The sequence below is a fragment of the Chrysochloris asiatica genome, unplaced genomic scaffold, assembly GCF_000296735.1.
Source record: "Chrysochloris asiatica unplaced genomic scaffold, ChrAsi1.0 scaffold00037, whole genome shotgun sequence".
NCBI classification, from domain to species: domain Eukaryota; kingdom Metazoa; phylum Chordata; class Mammalia; order Afrosoricida; family Chrysochloridae; genus Chrysochloris; species Chrysochloris asiatica.
Genome location: NW_006408555.1, coordinates 15,739,472 through 15,754,467, shown reverse-complemented (window position 1 = coordinate 15,754,467; position 14,996 = coordinate 15,739,472). Strand labels below are relative to the sequence as shown.

Sequence of the window (14,996 nt, the reverse complement as noted above, 5' to 3'; positions counted from 1 at the left end):
GTTGCCGAGGTTCCACGTGATCCTTACCCGTCTCTGGCCACACGTCCAGCATAAACAGCCGCCATCCGAGGAAGGCAGGGAGGGAGGAGATCGTCCGGGGACACCATGCGCCAGACGTTGCCAGCCCACCACCTGCTCTAAGGTGACCAAGCAGGATCACTATGCTGAGGTTCAATCAAGTTCTTAGGGGATCTTTCTCTCTATCAGGGGTAGCAAATTAGTAGCCACTCAGTGTTCACTTTGAGAATTACTTATATCATAAATTTGATGAATATCCACAGACAAGTGTATATTGTTCCACAAGAAAACTTCTTTTTAAATGCAACAATTGTCAGAAGGGACCAGTCCCTGGAGAAAGACATCATGTTTGGTAAAGTAGAGGGTCAGTGATAAAAAGGAAGACCCCCAATGAGATGGGTTGGCACAGTGGCATCAGCAATGGGCTCAAGCATAACAACCGTGAAGATGGTGAAGGACTGGCAAGTGTTTCATCCTGTTGTTCATATAAAGTCACTGTGAGTCAGAACTGACCTGACAGTACCTAACATTAGTGATTGAACACAAAGTTCTGAAAGGCATTTTATCAGAATGAGATGTACTAGATTATAACATTTTAAAGTATATGTGGGGTACTAAGAGTTTCACTATAATGCATTAAAAAAGCAAACAAACCCACATATTCTACAACAAAGAAAATGAGTCTGTGAATTTAGCAGTTTCAACAATCGATGTGAAACACTGTTAATCTGCCACAATGAAAATTAACTTTTGCCAATTTTGATTTCAACGGCTCATACTTCAATCTGGATGCTTATTTTGTAATTAATGCTATAATTACAAATGAACAAATACGTAACAAGTACTGTCACCAAGGCTCAGCAGATACTAAGAAACGAAACTCACCTGATACACCAGTTTTTGTGTTAACTATTCATACTCTGTATTTCCAGTATTTTTGATGTTTGCTATAAATTACCCATGTTAATGCTATATTAAATGTATGCTAGATTACTTCCACATGTATGTCAACCATATTTTAAAATAATAGCAAAATTTAAGATATAATTCTCTTATGTAACAGCTATAGTTAAAAACGATTGAATTCATTGCAATGATCTACTTTTGCACATATCTGGGACTGGCAATCCCACTGGTTGTTTACCAGAACTAGTATGAGTACACCCTTGCATTTGGATCATGGCAAATAGCATGGCTCGTCCCCTGGCTGGAGTTGCTGGAGTAGATGTAGATACAAAGACAGTTTTCTCAAAATGAATCAGGGACCTGTGATCCATTAACATGACCCTTCCTTGTTCAGTAATCACTCATGTTAGATCCATTTGTAACAAGAGTTAAAAACTCTTGTTTATTAGAAATAGTACACACCCAAGAGACCACCTTAGATAAGGAGTTTCAATTAATCTGCGAAGGGACTATAGAAGACACACAAATAAGTCTGAAAAGGGAGGGGCCTCAGCTTAAACAACTTTGCATGTGGGCCCCTCTCATAACCCTCAAATATGCTGGAGCTGGTATCCATGTCCTTTAGTTTCCACTGCAGAGCTCATTTTTCCATGTGTCCTGTCTGCTTGGCATCTATGGATAACTGGTGCCCATTTTGTTGATACCCTAAGCACCTGCTTACCTTGATTAGGTAATCCATCTGTGGAGAACCACTAAACCCTCAGTAATTGTCTATTACAATAGTAAGCGTATCAACTTCATAAGACTGTGGTCATGGCCAACCTTACAGCGTCCACTGGGGTTTAAGTCACGTATCAAGACTTCACTGGGATTAGATGCCTCAGTGAGGCCTCATCTCATCTTTCCCTCACCATGCCCCCCTTTTTTTATTTCCAACTTTTTATTGTGAATTGAGTTAAGGTTTTACAGAGCAGGTCGTCAGTTTTAGATTCAATAAATCATATATTTTTCTTCATTGTTGTTGTTAAGAGCCATCCAGTTGGTTTTGATTCATAGCGACCTGTATAGGGTTTCCGAGGAGCAGCTGGTGGGTTTGAACTGCAGTCCAGTGCTGATCCAACAGCGCCACACCAGGAGTCCATTACATGTACCAACAGTTAACATTAATAATTGCATTCATTCTTCCCTGTGCCTCTTGCTGCCTTCCTCTTGTATGTTCCCTGCCATCATCCATGTTAACATGTTTATTCTCTAGGCTGTGAATAATTTTCCCTCCTCTCTTACCCATCATTGTTGTTTGGTGTCATTGAGTTGGTTCCGACCCATAGCAACCCTGTATAGGGTTTCCGAAGAGAACTGGTCTCATATAATATTTGTTCTTTTGTGAATGACTAATTTCAGTTAGTAAATAAGGAAGTAAATAAGACCGTAGAAAAATTCATGCATTTGAATTATGGTGTTGGAGAATATTGGAAATGCCATGGGCTACCAAAAAAACCAACAGATCTATGTTGGAAGAAGTGCAGCCAGAGTGTTCCTTGGAGATCAGGATGGCCAAACTTTGGCTCTATACTTTGGACATATTGTCAGGAGGGACCAGTCGCTGGAGAAGGATATCATGTTTAGTAAGGCGGAGGGTCAGAGAAGAGGAAGACCCCCAAGGAGATGGATTGGCCAAGTGGCAGCATTGATGGACTCAAGCGTGGCAACAGTAGTGAGGATGGCCCAAGATCGGGCAGTATTTTGTTCTGGTATGCATAAGGTTGCTATGAGTCGGTACCAAGTTGACGGCACCAAAGGACAAATTTCAGTCAGCATGTTGTCCAGATTCAATGCCCTCACTCTTTCTTATGTAGACCCTCAGACTTTCCCATCTGCTTCCTAAAGGCAGCAGCTGGCTAACCTAACAATCAATTATCATATATTGTATTGAAACAGAACTTATCCCTTCACCCATCACCACTAGAGATCAAACTTGAGAATTTATCAGGACCTTCAGGAAGCACAGCTTTAACCTTAAACAGGAGGGGTGATGGGCATGATACAGATCACAGTTGGTAAGACTGATTGAAGGTATAATAATAGAACATTTTATCCAGGACAGAAATGGGTCTGCCAAGGTCCCACCTATTGACTTTTGTTAATCAATAGTTCATCCAACTGTCAGCAGCTCACAGAGGTTAGGAAAACCTTCTATAATCCAGGCATCTGAACTTGTCAAGTTCTGAAACTTGATTCCCTCAATGTCTAACACTTTTAGTCCAAACCAGTTCTATATTATTAATAGGGCTCATGTCAAGACTCTGAGCCCTTTTGCTTGATGTCTGTAATTGAATACAATTATTACCATTCTGTAGGAGAGCGTTCATGGTCTTCCTCAAATTACAACTCACCAGCACGTTTCCTTATTCAGCCAGCTGTCTGCTCAGCTTACTAGAGCAATTTAGAGCATCTTCCTCTCGAGGAGGAGCAGTGAGCTGAGTGGTTCTAACTCATGTGACTCTTCTCCATTGAAAAGAGAAGGGACCTGACAAATGAGGGGACTTGAATATAAAATATCCAACTAGTGTCCATGATTGTCTGCTTTATTTTTAACTTAAAAACAGGAGAAATAATTTGTGGGAAATCAGTGTGGGCTGTTCTGGAGACACTGGTATTAAAGGAGTCAAAGCAAGTTTTCACCCTGGTCCCCCAACTTAACTGTCAGTAAGCTTTTCTACTTAGTTGTCACCATGGAAAATTTTAGACTGGACAGACCAGGACAGGCACATTTTAATTAAATGCTATCTAAATGCCATTTTTCATTATAATTTCTAACGTATTTCTTCCTGTCAAAGGGTATAACAATACTCATTATTCCACATTATAAGGATTAATTAATGTAGAGGAAGGGGTTTTGTAAACTGTTAAGTGCTGTAGAGTTGTTTCCAACTCATATCGACTCTGTGCAGGGTTTCTGAGGTGTGGCTGGTGAATTTGAACTACCAACCTTGTGTTTCAAACCGACCTTGCGGTCTGTAAACATAGGAATAAATAAAAGGCAGAGAGTAAAAGTTGATTGATAACAGGACGAGGACACAGAATTTTACTTATAGCTAATCCTTGAAATGAGAAACAGACTGTGGGAGAGAGAAGTGTTGGATTTGACGTTTACGAAATCTACCCCAGGACTGCTGTCCTTTCCTGTGGAGCACCAGGCTTCATTAGAGTAATAAGCTTATGCCTATAGGCTTAGTCCTCCCAGATACTTGCATATTCCATTTGCTGTTTTTATCTGGAAAAAGTTCAGCCGTATCCTACAACCCTATGACTCTCCTGACAAAAGCAATTTTTGAACTCAAACAGAACAAAAAACGGAGGTAACTAGCAGCCCAGTGTGCAGTCTGAGCAGGAACCCAGGAGCCCACACTGCTCACTGCTGTTCTGGAGACACAGGTATCAAAGAGTGATGCCCAAACTGCATGGAACCAAAGTAGTCTCCTCTCGTTTCTTCCATTTTCCAGCCTTCTGCCATTGCCACCTAGTAAGGATATGAACAGCAAGTCAGCAGGTGAGAGTCTGGGAAATGTGGTTTGCAGGATCCAGACCCTGAGATCTAAGAGTAAGCAGACGAATGACCAGTATGGGAAGATTCTGAAGAACCAAACACACATGTTTTCTTTCATTAGCCAAGTCAAGTAGAATCACCAGCTAAAGCCTCAACCACCTCCACAGTTTAAATAAGATGCTCACTTCAGATCCAGGAACCACTCTGAGCAGACACAGTACTGGAAGAAGAGATCTACCAAGATGAGCAGGTGTGTTCCTGCCTCTGGTGACCAAACAGACAAAAGACAAATAGACAAAAGAGCTGTAACACACGGAAGATTCTTTATTGTCATATTAACTTTAAAACAAATAAACAAATAGATCACAGTGTCCTATTTTCAAGGCAAATACAAGGGTATACAGCATGTGTAAAGATTTTGAGCTAACTGAACTTCAAACTACAAACGGTACAGGGGTGACAGGATGTGGTGGGCAGGGGAGACCAAAGCCTGAGTCTCCAGAGCCAAGATCATGTGGGTGAAATGGGGGTGAGAGGAGGAGGATTCTTTGGAGAAATCAGTCCCAGTCATATGAATATGCTTCTTAAACATTCAAATTTGTTACAGGAATTCAGGAATTGGTAAGACTTGATTCACCCAACTTTGCTAGAAATAAGTCTCCCAAATCCTATGCTTAGGAGAATCAATAATTACAGGGGGTGCCCTTCAATGCAAACTCCACTGGCTCTTTGTTCTCGGAGCTGCCAGAGGCAAACAAAATCGAATCCTAACCCTGTCTGGCCCCAAAATGATGCAGCTGCTAAAACTAGATGAGTTCTGCCTTTTAATTCAGATCCTGTTCTGCCACTGGGGCCCCAGGCCTGGTTAACCAGTCTTAATCACTGACATATTCAAAAGGTTCTTTCCCAGGTCTAGACGTTGATTTTGCAAAAATGTTTCTTAATATGCAAAAAAAAAAAAGATGGGTTCAACATAAAAGCCCCCCCTAAAGAAGCAAACTGGGACTTGGAATTCTATCCCAACAACCCTAAACTGGTGAGAAAGGCTTTGAAAACAACTCAGGAGTTGACAGGACAGAACTGGTTTAAAAGAAAAATAACACCTCTATAATAATTGTGATCCCCAAAACAAGAAGGCACAGCCCTGCCTGCCCTTTGAGGCATATTTTGTTGTGGACAGTTTATCTGTATGCCTTAGGCAGCAGATCTTTGCTACCAAAAAGAAACAGATATAAATTTGAGTCCTCTACTGGGATAAAAATGTAGCCCTCAATTTTGGAAGAAGGTGGGCCTCTTCCCAAAATCTATAGGCCTTCAACTGCTACTACATTCCTGAGAAAAGCCACTTTACTAGCAAAGCACTTAGAAGTTAGGAAAGGGGAGAAATCAGAGGAACATGTATGGAACAAGACTTCTCACTCCCAGGGCTTTATTTAGAGAAAGGGAGAGGAAAACCCTTCTGCTCTTAGTAGCAGTTTGAACAGTTTCACTGTATAAAAGCCCTCTCCTAAGTGAGTCTTCCTCCTCATCTCTGTTCCTGTGAAAAACTCAAGAATTTTGACTATCTTTTCCCAGAGAGAGAAAAAGTGTAAAACCAATCCTGAGATACTAACCTGTGAAGGAAAAAAAGGAGTCTTCTTGAATGCTCAACAATGGGTCTCTTTACGTAGCTCTCAGAATGGGTTGAACTTAATGTACTCAGCATTAGGAGGAGAGGGTTTGTGGTTCATCAGCCCCCTCCACTACTGGCCTCATAAATTTCTCAGCCCTGAACATCTGCAACATTATTGTTACGGCCACAAAGCACACCCTATGTCCCCTGACACATACTTCTATGGGGATAAGCGACCAAGGTGCTTCAGGGTGGTTAGTCTCAGGAGCCAGAAACAAATTAAATCGTCCTCAGGGTTCTTTAGTGCCCTCTTGTGTTCAACTCAAGAAAGACTTTCTATACATCTACTGAATAGCAACGTGGCTAATCCCTTCAGGGCAATTTCCCCAAGGCAAATAATGGTATAAGTTAAGAGTGTCACACACCCCCAGAAAAATGGTTGGTGCATACTCCTACCCTAAGTAACTGCTGAATGGACACTCTCTGAGGTTTACCAGGAAGTCAGACCCAATATAAAGACTCAACCTAACAAAGATTGAGGAAGGCTTTTAACTCTCCAAGACATGGAGAATGTGGATGGACTACTGGTCACGTATTCTCTTGATGACACAGCAGAAACACTCTTGTAGTGTGTCTCATGACCGGGACCCTTGAATCATATGAATCCAAATTACAGGTGCAAAGCAGGGAGCTTGCTCAGGGCCACTAAGTAATGGTCAAACATTTTACCATTAACCAGCAGTGTGTCTTACAGGCTTCAAGGTCATGGTCACTCCCACCTATGGATGTGAACCACCTTCTCCGTTAAGGTAGCCAAGTAGTTGTGATGATTCACCTCAAATGGGCAGACATCCAAGACGGGCTGGTCCATCTGCAATTTCTGCAGCAAGGAGCCACTGCTAGCATCCCACAGCTAAAGAGGACAAGCAGAGAAAAAGGTTAGGAGCCAGACAGCTGCACAGAAAATGTCACCTGACTAACAAAGCAAAATGGGCTTTATAAGACAAAGAGCACACCTGACCAATTTAAAGTGTGTGGTATCACTTGTTGTCACTAGTAAGTAGTCCACCAATAAATGTTTGAAAACAAAGTGCAGCACTCATGCTTTCCACTGATGTACCTACCAGCCAATCTTCTAGGGGCCGAGGGACAGAAGGGCCACTAAGACAAAATTCCTGTCCTTGCCCTCTAACTAGTATCTTCTTTCCACTTAAAAAAAAACTTTTATTAAAAAAAAAAAAAAAAAAAAAAAAAAGAATATTCAGACTCAACAATTATAAAGTGTTACCCACATTTGCTTCATCCCATTTTTTCCTTTGCTGATTTCAACTCATTTACCCTAAATAATGAAGACTTTTTTTATACCTCAAAATCATCACATAAAACAAGAAATTCATAGGACTACCTGGAGTCCTGGTGTGGTACTACTGTTGAGTTAATGCACTAGACTGCAAAGTTGTGGGGTTCAAGTTCATCAGTTGCTCCTTGAAAACCCTCTACAGGGTGGCTATGGGTCAAAACTTGACTTGACGGCAGTTAATGACCACACCTAGCACCTGTTACTGCTATGAAGTACCATTAAGTTGGTTCTGACACATAGGAACCCTGTAGAGTTTCCAAAGAGCAGTTGGTGGGTTTGCACTGCCAACTTTGTGCTTCATATTTCAGTGCTGAAACCACAGCGTCACAGCAGGAGTCCCCCTAGCACCTGGATGATGTGCCGGGGAATCGGTACCACTCATAGCAACCCTGTATAAGGTTTCTCAGGCAGTAAATCTTTATGGGAGCAAAAAGCCTCACATTTCTCCCATGGCACTGTTGGTAGATTCGAATAGCTGACCATGAGGTTAGCAGTCCCAATTGGCAACCACTACGCTACCAGAGCTCCTTATCTAGCACCTAATAGTAGTACTTAATAAACAATTTTTGGTTTTTCAATTGTTTGGTTTATTCAAATCTGAATCCAAGCAAGAGCCACATTACATTTGGCCATTATAATCTGAATAACGCTTTGAATTTAGAGCAGATTCAGTCTTCAAAATTTTTGGTTTGCCACTGACTTACGTGGACATTGGTTTGGTTATCCTATAAAATACCCTAGGTGTTGTGTTATATGGATTGAACGGTGCTCCTCTCCAAAGTATGTGTTGTCAATTATCACCTCTATGCCTGTGGTTATAATCCCATTTGGGAATAAACAGTCTTTGTGTTAATAAGGCAAGACTAGTGTAAGATATGTCCCAAGTCAATCTTTTTTGAGTCTGAAGAGATTAAATAAGCAGTGAGCAAGCAGAGATGGGGGAAGACAGATGCCGAGAGCCTCAAGGAGCCAGAAACAAAAGAAAGAGACAAGGATCTTTCTCCAAAACTGATACAAAGGCATCCCTGACTTTAGACTTCGAGCTAAGTCAACTGTTTGTTAAAGCCACCCAATTGTGGTATTTGTTACAGCAGCACTAGAGAACTAAGACATTGGGTTTATCTGTCTACTTCTGTGCTAACACTCAACTTGCTCCTCTGCACCTGCAATTCCAGTGAATGACAGTGGTTACTGATTTAAAATAATTCAAATAAAATTAAATTAAAAATTAAGTTTTACAGTCCAAGTAATCACATTTCAAGTTCTCATCTGGTTAGAACAATGTTAAGGGAACAACAGCTCTGGTCTAGGGCTGATTGGACTGAAGTTCAAAGACCTCTCAAAAGAGGTGCTTGGGTACTTCATGCTGAATCACACCCAAGAGCTGCATTAGTTTGGGCTAGCTGGCTTACAGGGATGCTAACATGGGATGATGGGGAGAACTTTGACTTTTTGCTTTATATACTTATATTAAGTAAAAATATTTACATATAAAAATGTTCACATTTTCCCCTAGCAAAACCTTTATACAAAAGTTAAAAGGCTCACCAGGGCCGAATTTGATGATTCATCCCCAGAACACACCAGGAGGCTGCCGTCATTGTTTGGATTTTGGAAAATGGCACTTTTGGTAAGTAGTTTGCAAGTTGGTCCCCCGAAAAATGTTTGTACAGGACGGCATGAGCAGACTGGCTCTCCAGTGTCATTCAGGCTGTAGGACATCTCCATTAGCACGGTGCGTACGGTGGGGTATTTTTTATCTACAGGAAAGAGAAGTTAAGTGTTGCCCCATGGGGAGGATACAAAACCAAAAAACCAAAACCAACCAGGTTCCTGACACTGACAACCTAGTTAGGTAGAAAAGTCAATTGTATTAAATCATGAAGAGTTAACTACAAAGCAAGCATTAATAACAGGAAAAAAAATAATTGAACACAAATGAAATTCAGAAATCTTAGGCTAGGTTGAAGCCAGTCATCTTCAAGATTTTTTTTTTGCCTATGAGGGATCTTTTATTAAAATCACTATATCCCACCAGATCTGTTTAGGGATTTATTGTTCTTCAGAGTTTTTATTAAAGCCTTTTTTATCCCTTCCCCAAGGGGATCTCCTGAACCCACAGAACTGTGCATTTTTATATAGTGAAAGCATGTTATTAAAAGGGGGGGCACACAAGAACTCAAGTTGGAAGAGGCAAGCCTGGTCTCAAAATGGAGGGTGGGTCATGATCCACAGGAACCAGAGCAGTTGCGAAAACTGTTTATTGGTGGTCTGAGCTTTGAAATTACAGATGATAGTTTAAGAGAACCTTTGGAGAAGTGGGGCACACTCACAGATTGTGCACCCAGCCCACACAAGGTTGAGGGGCGTGTAGTGAAACCAAAGAGAGCTGTTTCTAGAAAGGATTCTATTCTGTAAAGCCTGGTGCCCATTTACCAGTGAAGAAAATTTTCATTGATGGCATTAAAGAAGACACAGAAGACTATAACTGGAGACTACTTTTATTAATAAAAGCATAACAAGATTGAAACCAGAGAAGTTATGGGAGACAGGCAGAGTGGAAAAAAGAGGATTTGCCTTTGTAACTTTTGATGATCATGATACAGTTGATAAAGTTGTTGTTCAAAAATACCACACTATTAATGGGCATAATTATGAAGGGAAAAAGGCCCTTTCTAAGCAAAAGATAGTCTGCTGGATCACAGAGAGGTCATGGAGGTGGATCTGGCAGCTTTATGGGCTGTGGAAGGAACTTTGGAGGTGGTGGAAACTTTGGTGGAAGAGGAGGCTATAGTGGTGAAGGTGGTGGCAGCAGAGGTAGTTACGGTGGAGGTGATGGTGGATATAACGGATTTGGAGGCGATGGTGGCAACTATGGTTATAGTAGTAGAGAGGGCTATGGTGGTGTTGGACCAGGATATGGAGGAGATGATGGTTACAATGAAGGAGGAAATTTTGGCCGTGGTAACTATGGCGGTGGTGGTAAATATGATTTATGCACCCATGAAAACGGGATGAGGTGGGGTAGTTTGGTGGAAGAAGCTCAGGCAGTCCTTATGGTGGTGGAAGTGGTGGATATGGTAGCAGAAGGTTCTTAAAATTCAGCAGAGGCTACAGTTGTTAGGAGGAGCGAGAGTGAGGAGTTGTCAGGAAAGCTGCAGGGCACTTTGAGACAGTTGTCCCCAATGCATGAGAGGAACGGTAAAAATCTGCTACAGAAGGAACGATGAGCCACAGTGAGAAAAGTTACTGCAGCTCCAACAAGAAACCCTTCTTATTAGGACTGTTAGAGCCACAGTGCACAAAAAGTACAGCGATTGATAACTGCAATGTGGTGTCATTTAGCTGTACATTCCTGACGTCTTTTATCTGTTGTAGCTTTCTTTCCTTTTTCATTACATCAGGTATGTTGCACTGTAAATTGTGGTAGCGGTACCAGGAATAAAAAATTAAGGAATTTTTAACTTTAAAAAAAAAAAAAAAAAATTGGCATAATAGTTAGGTGAATGGCTGCCAAACAAAGGTCTGTAGTTCAAACCCGCAAGGGCCAATGGGACCAAAGAGTTGGTGATCTATACACACAAAGAACACGGCCTAGGAAACCCACTGGAGGCAGTTCTAACTGTTGCATAGAACCTCTACACAACAGCAACAATAAAAAGAAACTAGACGATCAAATGGTCCTAAAGCCTTTCACAGAAGCCACAGTCTGTGAACTAAGTGACTCTGGGATACCTAAGAACACGAAGGTTAGAAGAGTCCCCAGCCACTTCATCACTCTACGTCATCATCTCTGCCTCTATCTTGGGCCTCGCTGCTTCTCTGGGTAGGGTCCCGCTCTCGGCTCTTCTCCGGTGATGGTCCTAGAGACCTCCGCTCCTAGACTGGAGAGTTAATCACTCCCTTCCTTGCTACAAAATGTCTACCTTTACATTTCCAACCCTCACAATCAGTCCTGATAACAATCATTCCCTATTGTATCACAAGTGACCCTTCTGCATTTTATTTCATCAGCTCCACCTAGACAGACTGGATAGTACTCACTGGAGATTCTGCCTTCCTCCATGCCCCCTAGCTCTAGGTTCCATCTTGAAAGCTTGTAAGCCAGTCACTTCTTGCTTTTGTGGTCCCCCCACACCAATTTGGGTATCCAATGTCCAAGTTACCCATCTCTGTCTACTCTGTGTGTGGAGGGGGTGGGAATGTTTCTTGCTGTAAAGGTTTGTTCTCTTTTGGGTTACTGCATCCATAAGTGTAGGTCAAGTTCATCAAATTGTATCAGACCACTCTTTTTGTTTTTTTTTCCTCTCCTGGTTGAGTTCTGATCATCCATTCATCAGGGCCAGGTCACGTGGGTACCATCTGCAAGTGTGGGTGTTCTTGTGCGTATGCCCTCTCTTCTTATCAGCTGGTAGCTTCACTCTCCACTCTAGTCCTCTGTGGCCACGCCGCTGACTCTGAGCCCATGAGTCCCCAGGTCTCCCCACATTGCTGGTCAACCAGGTCCCCATCTGGGTCCACAGAAGCCCACCAAACATTGTAGGGCTTAGCTTGCCACTTCATTGCTGCTTTTACCCCACTTCTCCCTATCGGCGATACGTGTGGTCACCAATCAGAGCGCGTATTTCTGTTGAGTCTTAGTCTTGGAAGGGGGTTTGCATTAAGGGGACCCGACCACTTGCCTTGATGTTTCCTGGGCAAGCAATGTGTTTGTTCTTGTAGTAATAGTCCATCTGACTCTATAGTTTTGTATTTTTCCTGTAGGTCTTTCTTTCAAGAAGTATCTTCTGTTCTTCTAGCCGCTCCAGGTTGGTTTGCTTGTCCGTTCAAGTGGGAATTTCCCGTCTCTGGAGATCTGGATGTGGTTGAGGCTTCTACCTATAGTCCCAAGTATTGCAGAGGCTCCGCAGGAAGCCTCCTTCCCTGGGCACATTGTAGCCCCATTTTAGGTATTCCAATCAGTTATAGGCAGAAGACGGACTTACAAACTTTCTATGGTGATGTTTATGATTACTCCTTTCTCTCCCTACTCCGGTGTCTATTTTATATTATAATGCAAGGAAAACCAAAATTCAGAAGACTGCCGAGTATCTTAGCATTATTCCTCCCTTTTCCCCATTCCAAGCATGGGTCAATCTCTGTATCCCAGAGCCCTGTAGTTCCACATCATTCTTTATCTCGGTCCCACTTAGCCCATTCAAACAAGCCTAATTGTTCTCCCATCTGCTTTGTTCTTCCATTTCCCTCTCCCTTCTTGTATACTGCCCCCCTCCCCAGCACCCAAACTTTCCTGTGTCTAATCCCTGCCCTGTGCTAGAGTGTGGGCAATTTAATGACTATCTTTCACGAAATATCTGCCTGGTCATTAGGAATGGTGGGCCATGCCTCTGTCCAGTTCACAGTTGGCTACCAGGTGTTCTACCCGTGGTTCAGGAGACAACGAAGTCTAGCTGAATAAGCACATACACCCATGGCGCTCCATCTTCTATTTACCTTCACTGGCTCCAAATGAGTTACTAGTCTAGGTCCTATTAGACTGCCTTTCTCTTAGGTGAACTAAAGGCAAGCAGAAAACATGAAATTTAGAGTTGAAATGGCTCAATGGTCACATGACCAGGCCTCCTAATCCCATTCTCATTTTATGCTGCAAGGGCTTGTGAAGTGGCTAACTGAACTACAGGAGTACCCAGCAGGATTTGTACCAGTCCACATGGGTGAGATACAGGGAGGAAAGCTCTAGAGAGGAACTTGGAGTTGCCACTCTTCCTGCAGTAGCAAGAGTTGCAACCTAACCAGGGGCTTTAGCCAGTACCATGTGAATGGCAGGGCCAAGCTCTCTTTCCCTCATCTCTACCAATTTACTCCAAAAGAAGCCATGGGAAGACCTGATGTAGACACACAAACACTCACCAGGCCTGTAGGTCACGAGACAGTGTCGAGTGGTAGTCTCCATCTGAAAATCTGTGCAGCCCCCTGGCACCAAGGGCAGGACATGAGGCCAATGAGAAAAGCCCATTTTTAGCTCCCAGAAAGAAGCATTCTCCAAGGTTCCAGCCAGAACCCCACCATAAGGAAATACAGCGGACGCAGCTCTGGGTATGTAGGACAAGGACACCAGCGGGCACCTGAAGGGAAAGGAAAAGAACCAAACTCACATTCTAGTACTTGGACGGTTCTAGACTCCATACCAAGAATCCCTGAGCACCCTCCTACTCTACGGAAGAGGTAACAAACTGTCCATGGATCACTATCCTTTGGCATCTGATAAAACTACCATTCCTTCTGTAGACAAAAAAGGGCATCTAGGCAATCTTCTGTACCCAATTTCAGGGAAGATGTCAGATGCTTTAAAAGCAATAATAATCAAATAGGATAGAAGATACAAGGAAGCTTGACTGGTGTGAGCCATCTGGTAATGGGGCTCGCTGCATACACAAAAAAAAACAGTAAAGAAACAGTTCATTAACATCTAATAAAGCTTTCAAGTTGCAGTTGACAGAGCCTTCATTTAAAATACAACCTCAAGCAACTACATTTAAATTCAGAAATCGGTTTGAGGGATCCCTCTAAGTAAGCATCTGATCAGGCCAGCATGCTATATAGAATTCTGTCAGAAACATCAGTCTGCAGACTGCGTTCTTATGACTGTTTGCTCACAGTGCCAAAAGCTACCACTAAGTCTGTCTTATTTCATCTTTGTCACCAGAAAGTCAACCAGAGCAATCTAAAATAAAAATGAACATATGTGAATATGTTTTCCCTGCTATATTAAAACTTAGTATCCACTATTTTTTTTTTTTTGGAAGAAAAATAGTTTATTTCAAGAGTAAGAAAAATTATATGCAGTTTCCCTATCTATGAAGTAAAATTATTTTTTTAAGTATATTTAAAAATTGCATACTTTACCAAAAATATAAACTTTTAACTATTCATTTGAAATATTCTATAGATCTACATGAACATGGGAACACTGAATGTTTTAAAATTGGGAAAGGTGTGAGACAGGGTTGTATTCTTTCATTATACTTATTCAACCTGTGTGCTGAGCAAATATAATACGAGAAGCTGGGTTCTATGAAGAAAAACGTGGCATCAGGATTGGAGGAAGACTTATTATCAACCTGCGATATGCAGATGATACAACCTTGCTTGCTGAAAGTGAAGAGGTCTTGTTCTTTTTTGCCGACTTTACTCTCTACTTTAGCAAGCATAATACATACTGCACTTTTCCAGGTACCGATCCCCGCCTGATATGCCCGAAGTATAAGAAGTCTAACCATCCTCACCTCTAAGGAAGTCTAGCTGTGCTTCTGGCAATCTTTGGTACTTTCAATATACTTCACCAATACCGTAATTCGAATGCATTGATCTCTGGTCATTTTTATTCACTGTTTTAACTTTCGCATGCATATTTTCCTCAATCATATGAGGTGCTTAAAAACACTATCGCTTGGATCAGGTACACCTTAGTCCTCAAACTTGAACACTTTAAATCACTCTCGTGCAGCGAATTTGTCTAATGCAATATATAGTTTGATTTCTTGACTGCTGCT

At 42.0% G+C, this 14,996-nt stretch overlaps 1 protein-coding gene across 1 annotated transcript in view; it reads right to left on the bottom strand.

Moving 5' to 3' along the window:
• Positions 1–6,852: 6,852 nt before the first annotated feature.
• Positions 6,853–14,996, bottom strand: part of RFWD3 (ring finger and WD repeat domain 3) — a 42,369-nt gene continuing 34,225 nt past the window's right edge. Inside the window, exons 11-13 of the mRNA XM_006860309.1 lie at positions 13,354–13,568; positions 8,992–9,203; positions 6,853–6,996 (exon numbers count right to left, since the gene is read on the bottom strand). Of these exons, the coding sequence (XP_006860371.1) occupies positions 6,853–6,996; positions 8,992–9,203; positions 13,354–13,568 (571 nt within the window). The remainder of the gene's footprint in view (positions 6,997–8,991; positions 9,204–13,353; positions 13,569–14,996) is intronic.